At 45.4% G+C, this 18,058-nt stretch overlaps 1 protein-coding gene and 1 long non-coding RNA gene across 4 annotated transcripts in view; one reads left to right on the top strand and one right to left on the bottom strand.

Annotated features, from left to right (window-relative positions):
* Positions 1-95: 95 nt before the first annotated feature.
* On the top strand, positions 96-6,734 carry LOC310838610. The gene is made up of 2 exons (XR_014561080.1): positions 96-972; positions 1,739-6,734. It is a non-coding gene; the product is annotated as an uncharacterized lncRNA (long non-coding RNA).
* Positions 5,358-18,058, bottom strand: part of SH3PXD2B (SH3 and PX domains 2B) — a 103,677-nt gene continuing 90,976 nt past the window's right edge. For all 3 annotated transcript variants that reach the window (XM_083726134.1, XM_083726132.1, XM_083726133.1), the window contains 4 exons: positions 15,595-15,821; positions 15,056-15,105; positions 13,319-13,444; positions 5,358-11,497 (listed from right to left, as the gene is read on the bottom strand). In XM_083726134.1, coding sequence (XP_083582260.1) covers positions 9,959-11,497; positions 13,319-13,444; positions 15,056-15,105; positions 15,595-15,821 — 1,942 coding nt within the window. In that variant the 3' untranslated portion in view covers positions 5,358-9,958. The remainder of the gene's footprint in view (positions 11,498-13,318; positions 13,445-15,055; positions 15,106-15,594; positions 15,822-18,058) is intronic.

Genomic DNA, 18,058 nt, shown 5'->3' with positions numbered 1-18,058 from the left:
ACCTGCTTTAGACCAACCCAGCATGTGGGTTGAAGCTGATTTGAGATCCTTGATGTTTAGGAGACTTCCTAGTTTAACCACAGCTTGCACAAAGGGACACACAGTAGCCTGCTAATAAACTGACTACTAGGAAATGTACACAGGGTGATAAGCAAAATGTTGGCTAGTGTTCAATATCTGAAATTTGTGAAGCAACCCATACTGCTTAGTGTCGCCAATGCAGAGTAAACCACCTTTTCACTCTACTCTCACGCACAAAGGTGTTCTGTGCAAAGCCAGTGTGGAAAATTAGCAGGAGTTAGCCCCAAAAGGGGATCCAATATATCCTCCAAACTCAATGTTTATTTACCATGTCAACTACGAGAGCTGAAAAGACTATTCTGGTTCCACCACTGCAAACTACACTAACTAGAGTGACTTTACCTCTTGTATCACTACACTCTGCTCCTGTGCAAGAGTCCTCTAACTCCTCTACATATGACACAGACAGTGGGGCCACAGACACTAACAATATCAGAATGCAAGACAGCTAAATGGATAGTTCAGGGGTTTCCAAGACAGCTTGCCTTTTTTTAAAAAAAGAGAAGCTAGCAATTCAGCATCTTTCAACTCTAAAAGGAGTCATGGTCCCTTGCCTACCTGTAGCTGTCGGCAAATCCTCCCAGGCTTACGTTAAGCTAGGTTGTCACATCATTTTCCATTTCACTGTAGATAATTTGACAGATTCTAATGCTTGTGACATGGAAGGATGGCGAGAGGCCCTGGAAGGTTACAAAAAGCATACAGTAGAGACAACTCCCAAACCATTTTTGCTTGACATTCAGTCACTTCAATAACTGGGCACCGTCTCTTTGCATTAGCATAATTCTTGCAAAGAGTGAAAATACCAAGACTTAACTCTTAGGCTAACTAATTACCTGAAGGTGCAAAAGGTTTTTAATTGATATTACTTTTCTGTCCTTCAGTTAATAAGTAATTGTCAGGGGTTCAGAAGGAGAGACACAGGAGGGGGAGCAAATGGAGAGTGAGGAGGAGGAGTACGAGGGGGGCGCAGGCAGTGACAGTGGCCAGAGTTATTCCACAAGCCTCTCTAGCAAATCGGAGGACTCACAGAAGGGAGCGCCGGTGGCCAGAGCAAGGGAGATTCCAAGGGAGAAACCTCAAGAGGGAGGGGCCAGCGGGGAGTCTCTGAACAGCAGCTGGAGATCAGGGCCAGCGTCTCCACCAGAGCGCAGTGGGGAGGGGGAGTCCCAGGAGTCGGGACCAGTGTCCTCACCACCAGAGGGAGGAGAGGAGTCAGGTTTGGCAACACCCACATCAGGAAGCGGGGAAACGGTCAGAAGGAAAGTCACCGGCTGGGCGCGCGCGCCAAGTTCAAATGTACAGGAGCGCGGCACAGCGGGGAGCCCGGGAAGGGAGCCAGGTCCTAAAGCCCACCGGAGGGAGGGGCAAGACTCAGGAGGCTCCGCGTCAGAGGAGTCCAGGAAGGAGGGAACCCCAGAGGGCAGAAGGACCCAACGCAGGAAAGAGCAGCGCAAGAGGTGGAGCCGGGCTAGAATCTTAAACTGGTGTGGGTGGAGCAGTGAGTCAGAGGGGACTTAGCCGGTCTAGCGTTAAGACGTGGGCCTGCGCGCCCAGAGCTTGGAAATGGAAACTAAACTTCAATAAAGACTTTTGTATATAATATCCACTGGGCGTTGGTCCTCTGTGAGCTGGGACCTAGCGGCAGTCCTGACAGTAATATTTATTTATTTATTTAATAAAATTATATACCACTTGGTTGTAATAAAACCTCTAGGCAGTTTCCAAGAAATATTAAAGTTATCAATAAAAAGCATTTTAAAACAACTGAAAAGTCAGCAGACAAAAAACATGTCAACATTTAAGCAACCCTATCAGGACACGTAAGCAATCAGGCCCTGAAAGCAGGATACCTTCTTAGATGCTAATATCAGAGGAGATTGCTCATAAGAATGTAACACGAGTTCTGTGTACACTTGTGCTGCCTTATATCCCATTAACTGAAGCATAGAATTGCTACTCACATGGTCACCTCTGCCAAAATGAATTTTCACAAATTCGCCATGCTGTATATTTCTGGGTTTATACACTTTTCAGACATTAAGCTAATCATGGAAGGCTTCCACTTTAAGAGCAGTTATGTGTGGAAACAAGTGAGACGTGCAACTTGGACTTCCTGTACATATTTCAACAACTCTTGGGAACAAATAAAAGACCAATGATGGGCAAGCAACCAGAAAAAGTGTGTCTCTGTCACAATTAATGTAATTGAGAACATGGCTTGAAAAGCACAATACTTCCATCATTTCCATCCCACTGTGCTGTTGCTCATTTAGGTGGCCCTTCCAAGTCTTAGTTTCTCAGAGAGAGAAACAAACAAATAATGGAAGTAAATAATCTAAAACCACTTCTAATGCAACCTGATTGGTTATTTGGACACAAGCATGGCAGTTAATGCTGTCTGGAAATGGTGAATGCATTTGAATTTCAGTTTAATCATTATAACAGGTCAAAGTCTCAAGTTGCCAAGAACCTTCTCTTTATCGGCTCCAGGGAATTCTGGGTGTGGTGCAATCTGCTCCATGTGCCTCTCCATTGGGAAGAAAGCCACTGTGAGACTTGATGGGTTTTTGGGTTATTAACACCCTAAGGTTGGCTGCCACCCACAGTGCAGCTTGGACTACGGTGAACAGAACACAATGGCTCCCCATCAGTCAATTCAAGCCCAAGATACTTCCTTGCCATGTGCTTTGCTGTCTGCCAAGCCCAAGCACAATTTAGGAACAAGGCAAAAGTGAGAGACATTCATCCAAGTAAAATTTGCAACTGGAGTGCCAGGCCAATGAAGGTGGGGGTTGGTATGGGAAGCCATCCTGCAGTCAGTTGATAATACTAGCCCTCTGGTCTTCACCGTGACTTTCACCTCATATACTACAATAAGAAGCCTTTATCTCCTACAATATAACATGGGTCTGGGCTGCTAAATGCCAAGTAGCACTGCCATTCCTTTGGCTCCTAACAGCATAAGGGCAGGATTGTTGAGAGTCGGGCACCCCATACGTAATTATAACCAAGCCTTAAGGCACATGCAAAACTACTCAGCTTTCTGCATTTCCATTTCTGCTACGTTGCTTCTGAGTAATTTATCAGGGACTAACTGAAGAGATCAAAGGCAGCAGCTGAAGACCAGAAATTCACTTCCACCGCTGCCTCTAGCTAACAGGTGCTACTCGACAGTTACAAGGCTTAATGCAATGGGGGAAACAAGATTTGGGTAATTGCATTAATAGCACCACATAGTGGTCATTTGAAGCTCAGAACTGCACTAAAGAAGGCTAGAAGCAGGTCATATAAGCACAAAAGGGGCTCCTTATCTTTCCCTCCTGGAACTCAGAACAGTTGCTCCTTTCTTACTGTTGGTAAGTCCAGAATGTTAGGTCCTGGAGTGATGTGCAAAACAAAGTGATCCCCACTGAATGACTTAACTTCTCTTGGAAGCCGCACAAGCTTTTGATCTGTGCACAAATTTCTAAAGTAGTATATGAGAGACTTCGTTTTTTTCCAAACAAGCATGTAATTTAATAGCTCAGCAACAGGGGTTAGGGTTAGCCTAGGAGGATGACTCTGAGGAGCTGGGTGAATAGGCTTAGTACTTACCCCTGAATTCAGCTCCCTGTTCTTGAGGTTGGCCTGGAGCAAAGATACTGGATGCCACTGTTGCAGGAACATCTAGACTCCAGCTATCGGCCTTATGACAACCCTCCCTACTGCTTGCCTTCCTGCAAAATGATATTAAGTGGCACAACATTCTTTTTCTGTTCTATACTGCATTGTTTATTGGGCAAATAAACTGGAAAATCTATCTACATACATACACAGGTGTAAGTGAGAAATGCAGCAAAATGTTGCAGTGTAAAGATGCTCCATTCTCTTTTTCTCCCTGCCCATACCCCATAGCAGCACATCAACACTCCATGCCCACTTAGATGCCCCGTCTTCATTGGGTGATTCCGAGTTCTACCCCCTCCCACACACAATGCATGGGATTAGCCTAATAAGTACTGTCAGCACAAGTCTTGCATGAGGGCTTCCGTTGGCACACACTGGCTCAGAAGGGACATTTGCCATAGCATGACATTGAATTCTACCATATAGCAATCCCCTTCCCGAAAGGGGTGGGGTATTTTGGCAAACCTTCATATGATCACAGCACTGGCACAATAGATTGACTTGCCATCCCCACCTAGCTGTAGAACCATCCTTGCCCCTCACTGCTGTGCTCTGAGGAAGGGGCCCGGAGTGAGACCTTGAAGCTGAGATAGCCACAGAAATGGCCTCCACCAACACTGCTTTGACCATGACAATGCCTCACGCTAAGGAAGGACCCTTGCCTCAGAATAAGGAGTGGTGTGCCCATAGTGGCGTACAGCAGGCCACTGATGCTCTAATAAACTGCTGGAGAGCCACCTGCTGCTTCCCTGCAGCAGCTGCACTCCATGCCGGGGTGTGGGGGAGCAGCCCAGGATAAGCTGGGAACAGCAGCAGGAGCGGGGGACCATTGCAGCTGAGCAGCAGCTGCAGACAGGCCAGCAGCTGCCCAGCCACTATACGCAGGCAGGCAGAGGTAGACGGTGCGGTTTGCTACCCCTGATGCTGTACACTGACCCCACATTCTCACTGAACTTCCCAGCAGTGTCATCACCCATGGATAATCCCATCCACGTGTACTACGAAGTTAGGAATGTTGTTGCATACTCACCGAGTTTGGACAAACACTTTTGGAGCTCTTTGCAGTCCAGTTGGAATCCTTTGACGCCATGTGACCGCTTCACAATTCCTCACTGCAGGTAATTTATGAACAAAGAGGACCTTATGGGACACCACAGCTTACTACCTTTCATTGTGAAAACTTTTGGTGAAGGACTTTTTATTTTCGAGCAAGCTTTATAGAACGTTTAACAAACCACTTGTATCCCCATTGCTGCTTGAGCATTCAAACTACTCCAAAATGTTAAAAGGTTACTGCAACAGGTCTAGCCTTGGCAGAAGCTCCCCACACACACTTGTGTGTTTAATAAATTCACGCTTGAAATAATGCATTATTCCCATTTCTCTAGCAGGTATGGCAGAGAAGGAAACAGTACAACCTTGGTAAAAACTTAGCTCCGGCAAGATTACACCAAGAGCAAGCAATACTCTTGCTTCTTTTGAGAGACAGATAGAGGCCACTTTCTAGGACTGTGAGGGGGGGGGGCCTTGCAGCCCCCTAAGTGAGGCATTTGTTCTGTTAAAACAGCATTTGACACGTCGGATAGACAGAAGGAAAAAAGCAAAAGTGTTGTAACAATTCTGCTTGAAACCAGTCAAGCTCATTTTTTTATTTCTTTTCCTAAAAAAACAACCCAACAGCCACCACCCTTTAATGTTGGAAGTATACATGATATTTTACACAGGCTACATCTATCATCCTCAGAAACCCTCCCCCCACCCACCCCAAATCCCACCCACGGTAAAGTACAGATTGATACAAGTTTACATAATACGAGACATTAAAACAGGCTTCTAATGTTTGCACAGGAAGGCAAGGCCATTTAGGCAGCCTCCCTCTGCCTCCAACATCCCAGTCAGAGGGCTGCAAAGCTGGCTTTGGTAAGCAAAAGGCTGAATATCCTTTATCCCCGTAGTAAAGTTAGTTACCCTGGGATGTGATTTAGTGAGCTTGGTGGAAGGAAAACACAGTATGTGACTATGGGCAAGTTTCACCTATGTGTCACAGGCAATAATTAGAATGATCCCCCCCCCGCCCCCAATTCAGTATAGGACAGCTTTCCGCAGCCTGTGCCATTCCAGATGTTGTTGGATTACAACTCTCAACTTCCCTGACCACTGACCTTGTTTGCTGGGTCTAATGGGAACTGGAGTCCAACCACTTCCGGAGAGCACTGGTTGTGGGAGGCTGGCCTAGGACAAAGTACTGAGGGAAGGGTTAGCTCACCAATGCTTCTCATGCCCAGCAAGTTGGGTCAGTATTATTGTCTGCATCCTGTGCAATAATAAAAAATGAGGCACAGAGGTGTGTGTGTCATGGGCTGCTTTCAGACACAGCAGGGCCCCTTCTGTGAAGGTTTTGCCAAGGATAGAGAGGTGTGTGGAAGGAGAGCACTGGGACTCGTGAGGAAGCACCTCAAGATCTAGCAAAATGGGAACAAGAAAGGCCCTTGGAACTGAGACTGGGGTGGGTGGGGGAATGAGTCAAGTTGCTTCTCTTCTTAGTAATTTTTTTGGGTATAAAGCAATCTATTTTGGCATCATGTTGTAGTGTTTACTACCACACACATATAATCAAACAGAGAAGAGGGGAAAAGCAAATTCTTTACCTATCTAATGACATCACTAGAGCAGTTATCATAGGTTCAGAGCTGGGAGATGCAAGCACAAAAAGTGAATAATCAAATTTCATCTCCCATATGGAACAAAGGATACCTTGCTTACTGGCCATGCAAAGATGAGTGAGACCTATCTAATATAGAGATAACAAACGTGGTATCTTCCAGACGTTGTCAGACTACAACTCCCATCAACCCTAATAATTGGTTTAGCCGATTTATTAATTAATTTTGGAATATTGATAACTGCTAAATGTTACAAAATACCATAACAGTATACAACAACAACAACAACAAAACAACAACAACAAAAGTAAAAATACAGTTTAAAAAAATAAAATACTGCAGTGAACATACAGGTACATAGAGGATAAGGTGATGTCTCAGATACCCTGGTACCAAGTTGTTTAGGGCTTTAAACTCTTAACAGTAAAATCTTAAATTTGGTCCTGTAAAGCATTTTGCCATCCGGTGCAGTTCTCTCCAGAAGGTAACCTGGCCATAAGCTGTGACCCCACATTCTGCATTCGTTGCTGCTTCCCAACCAAACACAAGCTCTACACAGAGCACACTGCAGCAATTCCATTGCAAGGGGACCACTGCATGGGCCACTGGAGCTAAGCTATCCCTGTCCGGAAACAGCCATAGCTGCCACACCAGCCAAAACTACCAAGCATTCCAAGGTACTGGAGCCCCCAGTGACAACAATGGATCAAGCAGCACTCTCAGACTACATACCTGTCCCTTCAGAGGAAGTGCAACCCCACCCACAGCAGGTAACTGACCTCTATCCTGGACAGTAGGTGCACACACACACACAGCGCCCTGAGTCTTACCAGGATTCAGCTCCAGTTTATCAACCCACCACTGAGTCCAGACACTGGCTCTGGGCTTGCGCACCATACCTGATTCAAATGCCAAAGAGAAAGAGTTGGGTGACATCGGTTTATCAATGGCAGTTAGCTCCAAATATTCTAATGGCCTCACCCAAAGGCTTCATATAGGCATTAAACAGAACTGGGGACAAGATGGGACCTCGTAACATAACTGCCGGGAAGCCAACAGGCAATCTTCCAGTGCTAGTCTCTGAAACAGGCTCTGACGGTAGGAACAGACCACTGAAGAACATGCCCCCAGGTTCCATCTCTAAGAGCCAGTCCAAGAACACCATAGTGGATGGTATCCAGAGTCACAGAGATCAAGAAAGAGTAACATAGTCACACGCCCCCTATCCTTCTCTAGACAATAGTAATTTATCAGGGCAACCAAGGCTGATCTGTCTCCAAACCAAGCCAGAATCCAGACTAGAATGGATCTAGATAATCTGCATCCTCAAAGGATGCTTGAAGCTGGTGATGGGAGTTGTAGCCCAACAACATTTAGGGTACCATGTTGGCTACCGCTGATCTAAGGGATGGACAGAAGAAACACTACAGCACTAAAAGGACAGTACCTGTATCTAAGCTGGGACCAAAGCAACATGTCTTTAGGGAAAATGACATGATGTGAACTTCAAGTGCTGATTTTCAGAAAGCAAAGTTAGGAGATGGACTCCTAAATCCTCCATTTTTTAAAAAAATAACCATTATATAGGAAGATTTATGACAGTATGCAGATTTAACTTAAGCCAGCCTTCCTTGAACTGGTATCCTCCAGGTGTCGAGTTGCATGTTCTCACCACTCCCAACTATTAGCCCTACTGGCTGGGGCTCATGTGATGGGGATTGTGGTTCAACATCTGGAAGGCACTAGATTGTGGAAGGTTGGCTTAAATTAAATCTGTATACTACCTGATTAAAGCAGGTAAGTGATGTTCAGCCCATAGGAGACCGAACTAGGCAGACTCACACCAATAATACACACATGGGAAATCATTGACCCTCTCTTGGTCAATGCAAACATGTTTTTTTGTTTTTTTACTGTTAGATCAGCAGTGAGTCTATCCAGGTTTATATTTCTGAAAATAAAACCACTGATCCATTGCAGCAATGGTAAGATTGAGAGCAGGAGGCATTGCTCACTTGGCTTTTTCACACCCTGGAGATGAATACACATACACATGTATTAAATGAAAGGGGGGCAACGTATGTGAAGACATATATATTTCTAAATGCACATTTGATATTTCTTTCTCTGATGCCTCATGACCACTGCTCCAAAATATACATATGTTGTATTAAGCACATTGTGCTCTGAACCCAGCCCTCCTCTCATGAGAGCCATTTCTATGGCATCACAGAAAATTGCCATGGTCCATAGTTAAAGAGGCCAGAATCAGACACATGCCTTAGAACAGCCCCAAGAACTATTGTTTTAGCCTCGCTGCATAACATCCACATTCTCCCCTCTCCACCCTACAAATCAACACATGGGTGAGAAACATGCTTTTTGGAAAGGGTAAGGAATAGAAATGGGTAAGGAATAGATAAAGTGGGGAGGGGTACAGCAAAACCCCCGTCCCTTGTGAAATCTAGATGCTACTTCCAGGTTGGGAAGCCTTGCAGTATAAATTATTAGCACCTACTGGAGGGCTACCATCCTGGCAGCTGTCATCTACCAGACCTGAGGAATCATGATAGTACAGCACTAGAGATCTACTTGCGTACAGGCGTGAATGCAGCTGTGCAATCTGTCCCTGAAGAGGCAGCACTTTGTTCTGCTAGCAATCCTCCTGCCAGGAGGTCTTGGGAGTTATTTGAAACATTACAGCGGAACAGTATGGATAACCTAATATAATATCTGCTTTATTTACTAAAAGGAGACTATAATACTGGGAGGGGAGCCTATACAAAGAGGTCAGCACAACAGACATCAAAAAAGGCATTAATGTGGGACCTACAGTGGCAGAAGGATTGCTCAAATATGGGGCAAAAGATACTTATACAAGGCTAGAAAGAATCTCTTAGCAGCTACTTGGACAGGCCTTTCCACCTAGGCATATCCTAGAACATCAAATTACTTATTCAGAGGCATATTAGCCTCTGAATAACAGCAAAATGTGGCACGTGGTATTTAACAAGGGAACTCAGCACAAACAGTGGCTTTTCAATTTCTCATTTCCATTCATTGGTTAGTGGGACTCACTTCCATTTCCTCACCAAGCTGAAAACAAATCATCACCCAGGTTTTTACATTCTAACGTGTGTGCGGGCCTTTTGTTTGCTACTGTGTGTTCCAGAACTTGAGAGACAATTTTAAAGAACACTTTTTTTAATCAGCCAGCCCTGTGAGGGGCAGGTGGACCTAAACCACATGGAGGGTGGGGAAGGGATTAATTGTGTGTGTCTCTGTGAATTAACCTATTAAAAAGTATTTAGGGAATGAGCTGCCAAGAGTAGCAACAGTAGCAAAGCTACACTAATAGGAAGGCCTGTTTCCCTTGCTATTCTTTCTTGGAAATGACACAAGTTGGAATGTATGGTATCCCAGATACTTAAAAAAATAATAATAGAGCCAGCCTTATGAAAAACTATAAATAAACTAATTAAATATTTTGATACTAAAATGGGGAATGTTGAGCTGCTGCTTAATCTGAAGACAAATGGAGGGGCTTATGGCTTTTTTCTGAGATAATTGGAAGGAATCCAGCCTTCCCAACATGGCGCTCCAGCAAGGACCTTGCAGAACCACCAGCCGCTGCTGTTCTTCTCTCGGACTTCAAACAAGGTCCCTTCTTTAAAGCTGCTGGTTTCTTCATCGCCATCAAAATCTGCCACAGCCACATAGAGGGCTTCTCTGGAGACGTCTGAACTGGTGATGGGGACGGATCCTCTCTCCCTCTCCACAGGCTTGGGGATTCCTTTTGGGCCTAGGCCGCTTTTCGCTTTGGCATCATCTTGGCATGGAGCTGGCAGGAAACCTTTGGCTTTTGGTGGAACCAGCATCGGCCTGCCAGGCACAGAGGCAGCTCTCAGTTCAGGCACTTCCCTCTGTGGAGCTTTATTTTCTGGAGAGGGGGCAAACAAAGATGCAGGCGATGGTGTGGAGGCTTTCTTGGGAGGCGGCGGCCTCCTGGGTGGTACCACAGGCCGCTGAGGTGGTTCCCTGGAAGCTGGAAAGCTACCCTTGGAATCGGCCTCACTCAGCTTTGCGGAGCCAAAAGGAACTTTGGATGAAGCAGCCTCCTTGAAGACTTGGCTGTCTGGTCTGGATGGAGGCCTCATCTCCACAGCTGGCCTTTCCTGAGACCGGACAGAAGATTCCACAGGAAGTGCGTTGTTACTGAAGGCACTCTCGCCAGCCGTGGGGTCCTGATCAGAAGGCTTCTCTTGCGCTTTGGCAGGCCTGAGTTTGCTCCTCAGGTTGCAAATGTCTAGTTTGTCATCTCCCTGAGGGGGATCTGTCCTAGGGGCTGCTGCTGGCTTGGGTCTGACCTGAGGCTTTGATTTCAGGAAAGGGTTCGGGGTCCCGAGCTCAGGCTTGTCCTCCGGGGGCTCAACTTTTGGCTTGGCAGGCTTAACAGTGGGCCGAAGGTTTGGCTTCTTCACCTCTTTGGGAGACACCTTGTGCCCACACTCTAGCCCCATTTCGTTTTTCAGCTGGAACAGTTTCCCCTTCTCTGTTTTGAGCTCTGGCTTCCTGTTGTCCCTTGGAGGGACAGCCTGCTTGGGGGGAATCGCAGGCAAAATCATGCCCGGAGGCTTCGGAGGTGGCCTCTGTTCCAACCGCTGCCTTTCTATCAACTCCTCTTCGGATTTAATTATGGATTCCTTCCTCGGAGGGAGGCTCGGCTTCTCTTCGGCGTCCCGATCACAAATCTCCTCGTACCCCACGGAGAGAGATGCATCGCTGCTCTCTGGCAGGGCACCCTTGGAAACCTCCTTCGCTTTCCATTTCCCAGCACTGTCTATGTCATTGGGTGGTGCTTCAGGCAGAGGCCTGGATGGCCCAAAGGCTTCTCCATTAGAGCTGCTCTCTGCCACACTGTCACCAAGCCGGAGCTGTGCCATTTCATTCGGCAGCGGTGCCAAGAAGTTAGGTCTAGATGCGTTGCTAGTTTTCTTGTACTTGTCAATGAAAGTAGCTGGTGCCCAGCCTTCCTTCTCCTCTATCTGGATGTACCACCAACCACTCAGGTTCTTCTCAATGACCTGCGGAAGGAAAGAGAAACACCATGCCTTAGGTCTCTTGCCGCACCAGTAGCTTCAACTGCTCACATCAAAGCTGAGGGGGTTACTTAAGAACAGAGGTGGCTAACCCCCAGCCCAAGGGTGAAGCCATGCCCCAGCAATTTCTTTTCTGCCTCCCTCCCAATTCTAGGAGCAAAGGTGGTGGTGGAGATTAAGGAAGAGCTTCCACTTTCAAAACCATTTTTTAAAATTGCCATGGAGTCTCATTTCAGCCTTGAATCTTTTGGCATTTCCTCTCATAGTTAAGGAACTGCAGAAAGCTGTAGCTTCCTTATATTGCCCTTAAAACTTCTTATATTGTCCTAACCTTGGCCCTTCACTCTGCTTAACAGAATCTTCTGTTATTGAATTTATCTAACTGTCTGAAGGCGAGAATCATTTCACAAAGGACATTTCGTAGGTGTACAAGTTATTTTGTGTTTGTGCACACCTACAAATGTAATATGTGGATGCCATGCATGCATCTGTTGCAAGAGGAGTCATAGATTGGCTGCAACTCCTTGTTGAGTTAACACTCAGTAGCACAACTGGGCTTGTCTCTGTGTCATGTATGAAATGGCTGAGGCCCTTGTGCAATACAAAATATAATCATGTACTTCTAGCTAGTTTGCACTATTAAATGGGAATCACTCTCTTGTACCGGTGCATCTACCCATGCATATGTATTCAGAGCATCAAAAGTAGCAGACCACCTTTCAAGTCAGCTCTCTTCTCCAAGCAAACGTGGACACACACAGCACAAGAATCCAATTGGCCAAGAAAACTACTTGGCCACTGGGTGTCAGCAATGAGCCATAGATGAGGTACCACCAGCAGGATACTGAACTCCAAATTTTTAAAGGCTGATCAGCTAATTAACATCCCCATTTCTAAGTGCGCACGCACACACGCGCACACACACAGTGTAGTTGTGTGTATGTTTTTTATGGAGCGAATCACTTCAAGAATCTTTTTTCTTGTTATATCAATAAAAATCTTTTTTAAAAAAGATTCTTGAATATAGTGGTTGCATATATAAAATAAATAAAAATATTTTTAAAATGTAATTTTAATTGGGGATAGGGAAAGAAAAAGTGGGAGAGAAATGCAATATATAAATAAATAGTAAGCAGTATGCAAATATTTTAAGCTGATAAGGCAAAAATCTGACGAAGGAAAAGGTGAAAGTTCAGGGTGGGCAGGCGGCTGGAGGAGATCAGTTCCTGCATTACCAGAAGATGAAAGATGGTTGCAGTTTCAGCACACATTCCATTCCTGGTGGAGAAGCAGAGAATACCTCCTTTTTATACTTCTACCTTCTCCCAGTGAAAGGGGCTGCTGTGCATGTGTGGAGGGAGGATGGAAAGGTGAGCTGTTCCACACACCTTTTAAAACGGAATACGAACATACCAGTCGGACTAGAACGCAGCACACCAGGGAGGATTATCCTTCCTTGCTCACCGATATAAAGACAGAAATTTCATCCCCAGTGCTTTTTTCTGGGGCGGATGCAGGAGCACGCATACCCCTAAACATTTTGTGAATCTTTGTACTTTGTCCACTTACTGCATTTATTTCCCCCGATTCGAACTACAAAATGGTGATTTTCTTGAGTCAAAATGAGAGTACTCCTAAACTTTTTTTTTTTTTTTTTTTAGGGAAAATAGCACTGCTCATCCCTGTCAATCATCAGCATAAAGCAACCGTATCAGACAACTACTGCAAACACAAAGGGATTTAGCATGCGGACCCATGGAAAGCCCCAAAGGGCATGGAGAAGAGCAGGGCAGGATGCAGCCTCACCTCCACTTTCATTCCTGCTTGGAAGCTGATGCCGTCCGGGATAGTAGTCTGGAAGTCAGCAATAGTGTAATACTCCTCTTCCACTTGCGGGGGCACAGGAGGCTTAGGCAGGTTGAGGCCACGGGGCTGTTGCAGAACAACACACATCAGCCTACTTCTGTCCAAAGACGACAAGGGACAATATACCCCACTGCCCTCCAAGTTAGCCCACAAGGAAGGTAGCATTTGGCTGGCAGGTTCATGTGGCTTCACTGATTTTACAGTTACTGCTGACAAGCTCATCTTTCAAGAGAGGCCACACAGGATTAAAGATGCTGGAGATGTTTAGCAGGTCTGGGCCTGGAAACGAACTTCCAGACGTCATACCGCTTGCCTCGAAGGGGAGGAGAGCCTTAGAAGCTCATGAATTCTTGTGCAGCTCAGATTAAAATTCAGCTCTGCAGAGAAGTATTCCCAGCTTCAGCCCTGCTTTGAATGGCTGCTCCTGGGAAAACTATCGCTGAAGAAGCAAAACGCCCTCACTTTTCCCCAAGGGATCTTCTTACCCTAAGAGTTCCCTCTGTGGGGTTTTATTTTCAACTCTCTGTAGACTCTTTTATCAGTGAATATAGTCGCTTTCTAATACTATGTTATAAAAGGAATGACTTGGAAAATGGGGCCAAGTTTGCTTTAAAAAACAAAATCTATACAGACATCTATACAGACGTATCTCAACTGCTGACCCTGCTAGCTGTGTGTGCTCCAGGGCCTCATGGGGAAGGCAACGTTTCCTCGGTCAATCCCTGAACTTGAGGGGAAAGTTGTATGCATAGAGAAACAAATGCATAAAGCTTATAAGCAAAGCTTTCCTTAGTCCATGCTCCCATGACGGATTAAGAATATATACTCTATATGCATGCAGTGTACAGTAGTACCTTGGGTTACATATGCTTCAGGTTACAGACTCCGTTAACCCAGAAATATTACCTCGGGTTAAGAACTTTGCTTCAGGATGAGAACAGAAATTGTGTTCCGGGGGCACGGCAGCAGCGGAGGCCCCATTAGCTAAAGCAGTGCTTCAGGTTAAGAACAGTTTCAGGTTAAGAACAGACCTCCGGAACGAGTTAAGTACTTAACCTGAGGTAACACTGTACATTGTCACATATGGTAGGTAAGTAGGCTTATTTCCAGAGCACCTGTGCTATGGAAACTGCCACAACTGAAGTATATTTTGTGGGTGGCTGCTGACCATAAACACAACATAAAAGGCCTGTGCAGCTACTTCAAAACAGAATGGTATATACTCATTCGTAAGGCAAGAGTCCCTTGACAGAAGAAAGCAGATCGGGGGGGGGGGGCGTTTAAGCCTCACTCCTGCACCAGCTATATAAGGTAGAACCACTGCACATGTGGATCACAAGGAGGAATATTAGGGAAGCTTCTCATGCAATGAATTTTGTGCATGGGTTCAGTTGCACAGGGCATGCATGTAGAAAGCACTATTTGCCCCTTTATATATTGCGGCAATGGCCTGATCCTTGCCAGAGCATTATTTTACCACTTCCATATTCATCCATTCATTAAGAAGCAGGTTACATATACGGACATGTTTGCACATGGGAATCTATGCCAATATGCAAAATGTGGCAAGACAAGCTGTGTCCCTTTCTACCACCACTGGTCTAGCTTATTTTTGTTCTATGTATTTAATAATGCACCAGAACTCCCCAGCTTAAAGCAACTGCGGGCAATACTTACTATTGTGAGATCTCGACGAGGAGGGGGTCTCTGTCTCATCTTTGGTGATTCTGCCAAGAAAATATTTCATTGTGATTAAAGGATATCAAAACATGCTTCAAAAAGTGATACTTAAGAAGAACTAACAAGACCCCACCAGTCCAGTCTGAGGGGGAAAAGAGCAAGAAGGAAAGAGAGACTGTGTGGGTACATTTATTATAGAGATGGGGTGCGGGGGGTAGGTTCTTCACACCCAAACCTACACTAAAATCCTGAACAGCATGCCCCCCTAGATGCATAATGTCCAAACAACTGCCACCAAGTTTGAGATATGCTTCATTGGAGTAACAGCAGAAGTAGAATGTAATACAAACATACACTAGAAAGGATTCCAAAATTTACCGTCAGCTTTGCTGAACTGACCTAAATAACCCCAGTTCTTCCAATTATAATTCTCAAGAAGCCACAAAACTCAAGAGCCATGAAGACCTTCCTGCACCACACCAGGCTAGCATGTCCTACAAAGAACCCAAAACTATTGTTCATTCTTCCCAACTTACTTCGCCTAAGGTCCACATTTGGCAATGGGCGACCATCAAACCTTCCATCTCTTTGGTTGTTCGGCCCATCCTTGTCTCGGCCCGCCGAGTTCTGCTGCCGGGAGATTCCATCCAGGTCTAGTGCATAGGAGTGGGCGGAAGTGGCAGATCCCAGTTTTGGAGCAAGCATGTCACCACTCCCCTTTTTCAGGTATGATGCTGGGGCCCAGCCCTCCTGACCCTGATACCTGCAGCAATATGAATAGTCAAATTATTTAGACTTCTGTCTCATTCTAATCACGGCTACAGCCAGCCTGATTCATAGCACTTCTTGAGAGGCACAAAAAGGGTCCTGAATCAACATTCTGAGAAATCAGACTGATCAATACAGATCCCACCCCCCATTTCATTCTTCCATTATCTGAGAGATACACTCTTGAGCATCTTTCAAGACCCCATACCTTCACAATTATGAATGTTTGCTTATTGTTGATTAAGCTAATTTATCTCCCATCTTTCCATACAGATGCCCAAGGTGGCTGTACCTCATGGGGGGGGGAGGCTATATACTGGCAGTAAGCTGTGCTGTAATAACCTGTCTCCAGATGTGGAATGGATTATGGCATACAGGGACAGCAAGACTAATCTGGAACACAGGAGTCTCCAACCCATTATGGGTGCATCATGGGCACAGAGAAAGACCCTCTGATCATTTGTTACCTGAAATGCACTGGACTACTCTAATGTAGTGAGTCCAGAATCCTTTCTGCTTATTTTGAAGCAGCATGACAAATGTCACAGAGTCTAGTGGGCCTGACTAAGGGCCACATCGCATATTGCAAAATTGACAGGTACATGTTTGTAGACCATACGTATCAGCTGTGTCCTTCAAATGCAAGGATGAGGGAACCTGTGGTTCCTCCAGGTGTTGCTAGCCTACAGTTCCCATAATCCTTGACCACTGGCCATGAGGCTGGTGAGAGATGGATGTTAAGAGCATCTGGAGGGGCCAAAGACTGCCCCACCTCTGCTATATTGTGTAGAGGCAAACTGTGTACTCTCACCATGTGGACACCTGGGGGTGGGCGGAATTTTTCAGCATCCACCCCTTTCTGGGAAACCACAGAGCAGCAAATGCGAAATTTGCTGTTTGTACACTAGATTCGTTTTTACACATTCACACATCCCTCTCCATCCAGGCACATTCTAGCCAGGCAAAAAACACACTCAAGGAGGGCGCAAAGCAGGACTGGTGAGGGCTGTGTGACCTTGGAAAAACCCTGAGGGCCTCATTTGGCCCCTGGACCTGAGGTTCCCCATCCCTAATGCATACACTGCATATACATAGAGATCTAGGGCCAATCACATTTCCCTGTGGCACATAAACACGATGTAAAAAAGAAGGTATAACAGGAAACAACACTGAGACAGGTGCATCTACTTTTCTGTCACATGCAAAGCAGTCTAACTCTTGGTGTTTCCAGTTCTTATACAAAGGTCGCCACTTTTCCAGTGTGCCGTTTGTCTTCTTTTCTTACATCAAAACCATTAAAAGAAGAGAAACCCAAAACAAAACAATAGCCCTAAACCTTTACCGTGACTCAGAAACCACATCCACCAAGGACATCTGCCAGAGAGGAGGGACTGGTGCCAGCCACAGGGAAATGCCACCTTAGTGGCCAGAGGCAAAGATGCTAGGATCAGATGACGCCAGCTGCTGCGCCTTTAATAGACTCGAGATTCTTTGAAGCAAATTTCCTCAGTTTAAAATGTCAACACACATTCTTTTTTCCTGGTGTAGTGGTTGCCAATGCTGCAGGTTCATTGGAAGGTTACGGGAATCAAAGCCTGCTTTCTGCTTTACCTCAACACACACTTTGTCAGTGTCAGCCCAGTGTCAAGACTTACAACTAATGTAGCCAGAAGAGACCTCTAGTTGACCAACCAAGGGTTAGAGCATAGTCATCAAGACATTCTTTTTTTGTGCTTAGTTTGCCCATTATTTCTGCTTGAGTTCTGTTATGGCCCTGATCAATATGGCTGTAGTTGCCTTGTAAACAGGGTGTTGTATTTTTGCCCCATCTGATTAACACATACATTTTCAACCATTTTCTATTGCAAATGTGAACCATATTTTAGCTGTCCCGTTACAAGGCTGGTGGATACAGCTGATTCTCAAGTGGTGAACAAAGCTGTACTAAACACTTCAAAAATCTATAACCAGAATTTTTTTTTATTAAAGAAAAACAAACCAAAACCAAACAGCAGCCTCTTTAGGCAACACAGATGCAAATATCTGATGGATGGTTGACTTGTTCAGCAGCAAACAGAGTGGACAATTGAGAGAGATGCTTTGATTGAGGAGCAAGAAATATACCAGGCAAAAAGAACAGAAAGATGGGAGACCTCCCCCCTTAATTTAAGGATGCTGGAGGATTTCACTCATCAGTCTGCAGTTTCATTATGTTGGAGTCAGAAGTGTAGA

The sequence above is a fragment of the Podarcis gaigeae genome (assembly GCF_964106915.1).
Source record: "Podarcis gaigeae genome assembly, chromosome: 2".
NCBI lineage: Eukaryota > Metazoa > Chordata > Lepidosauria > Squamata > Lacertidae > Podarcis > Podarcis gaigeae.
The sequence above is the reverse complement of the archived record's forward strand: the minus strand, read 5'-3'. Positions and strand labels throughout refer to the sequence as shown.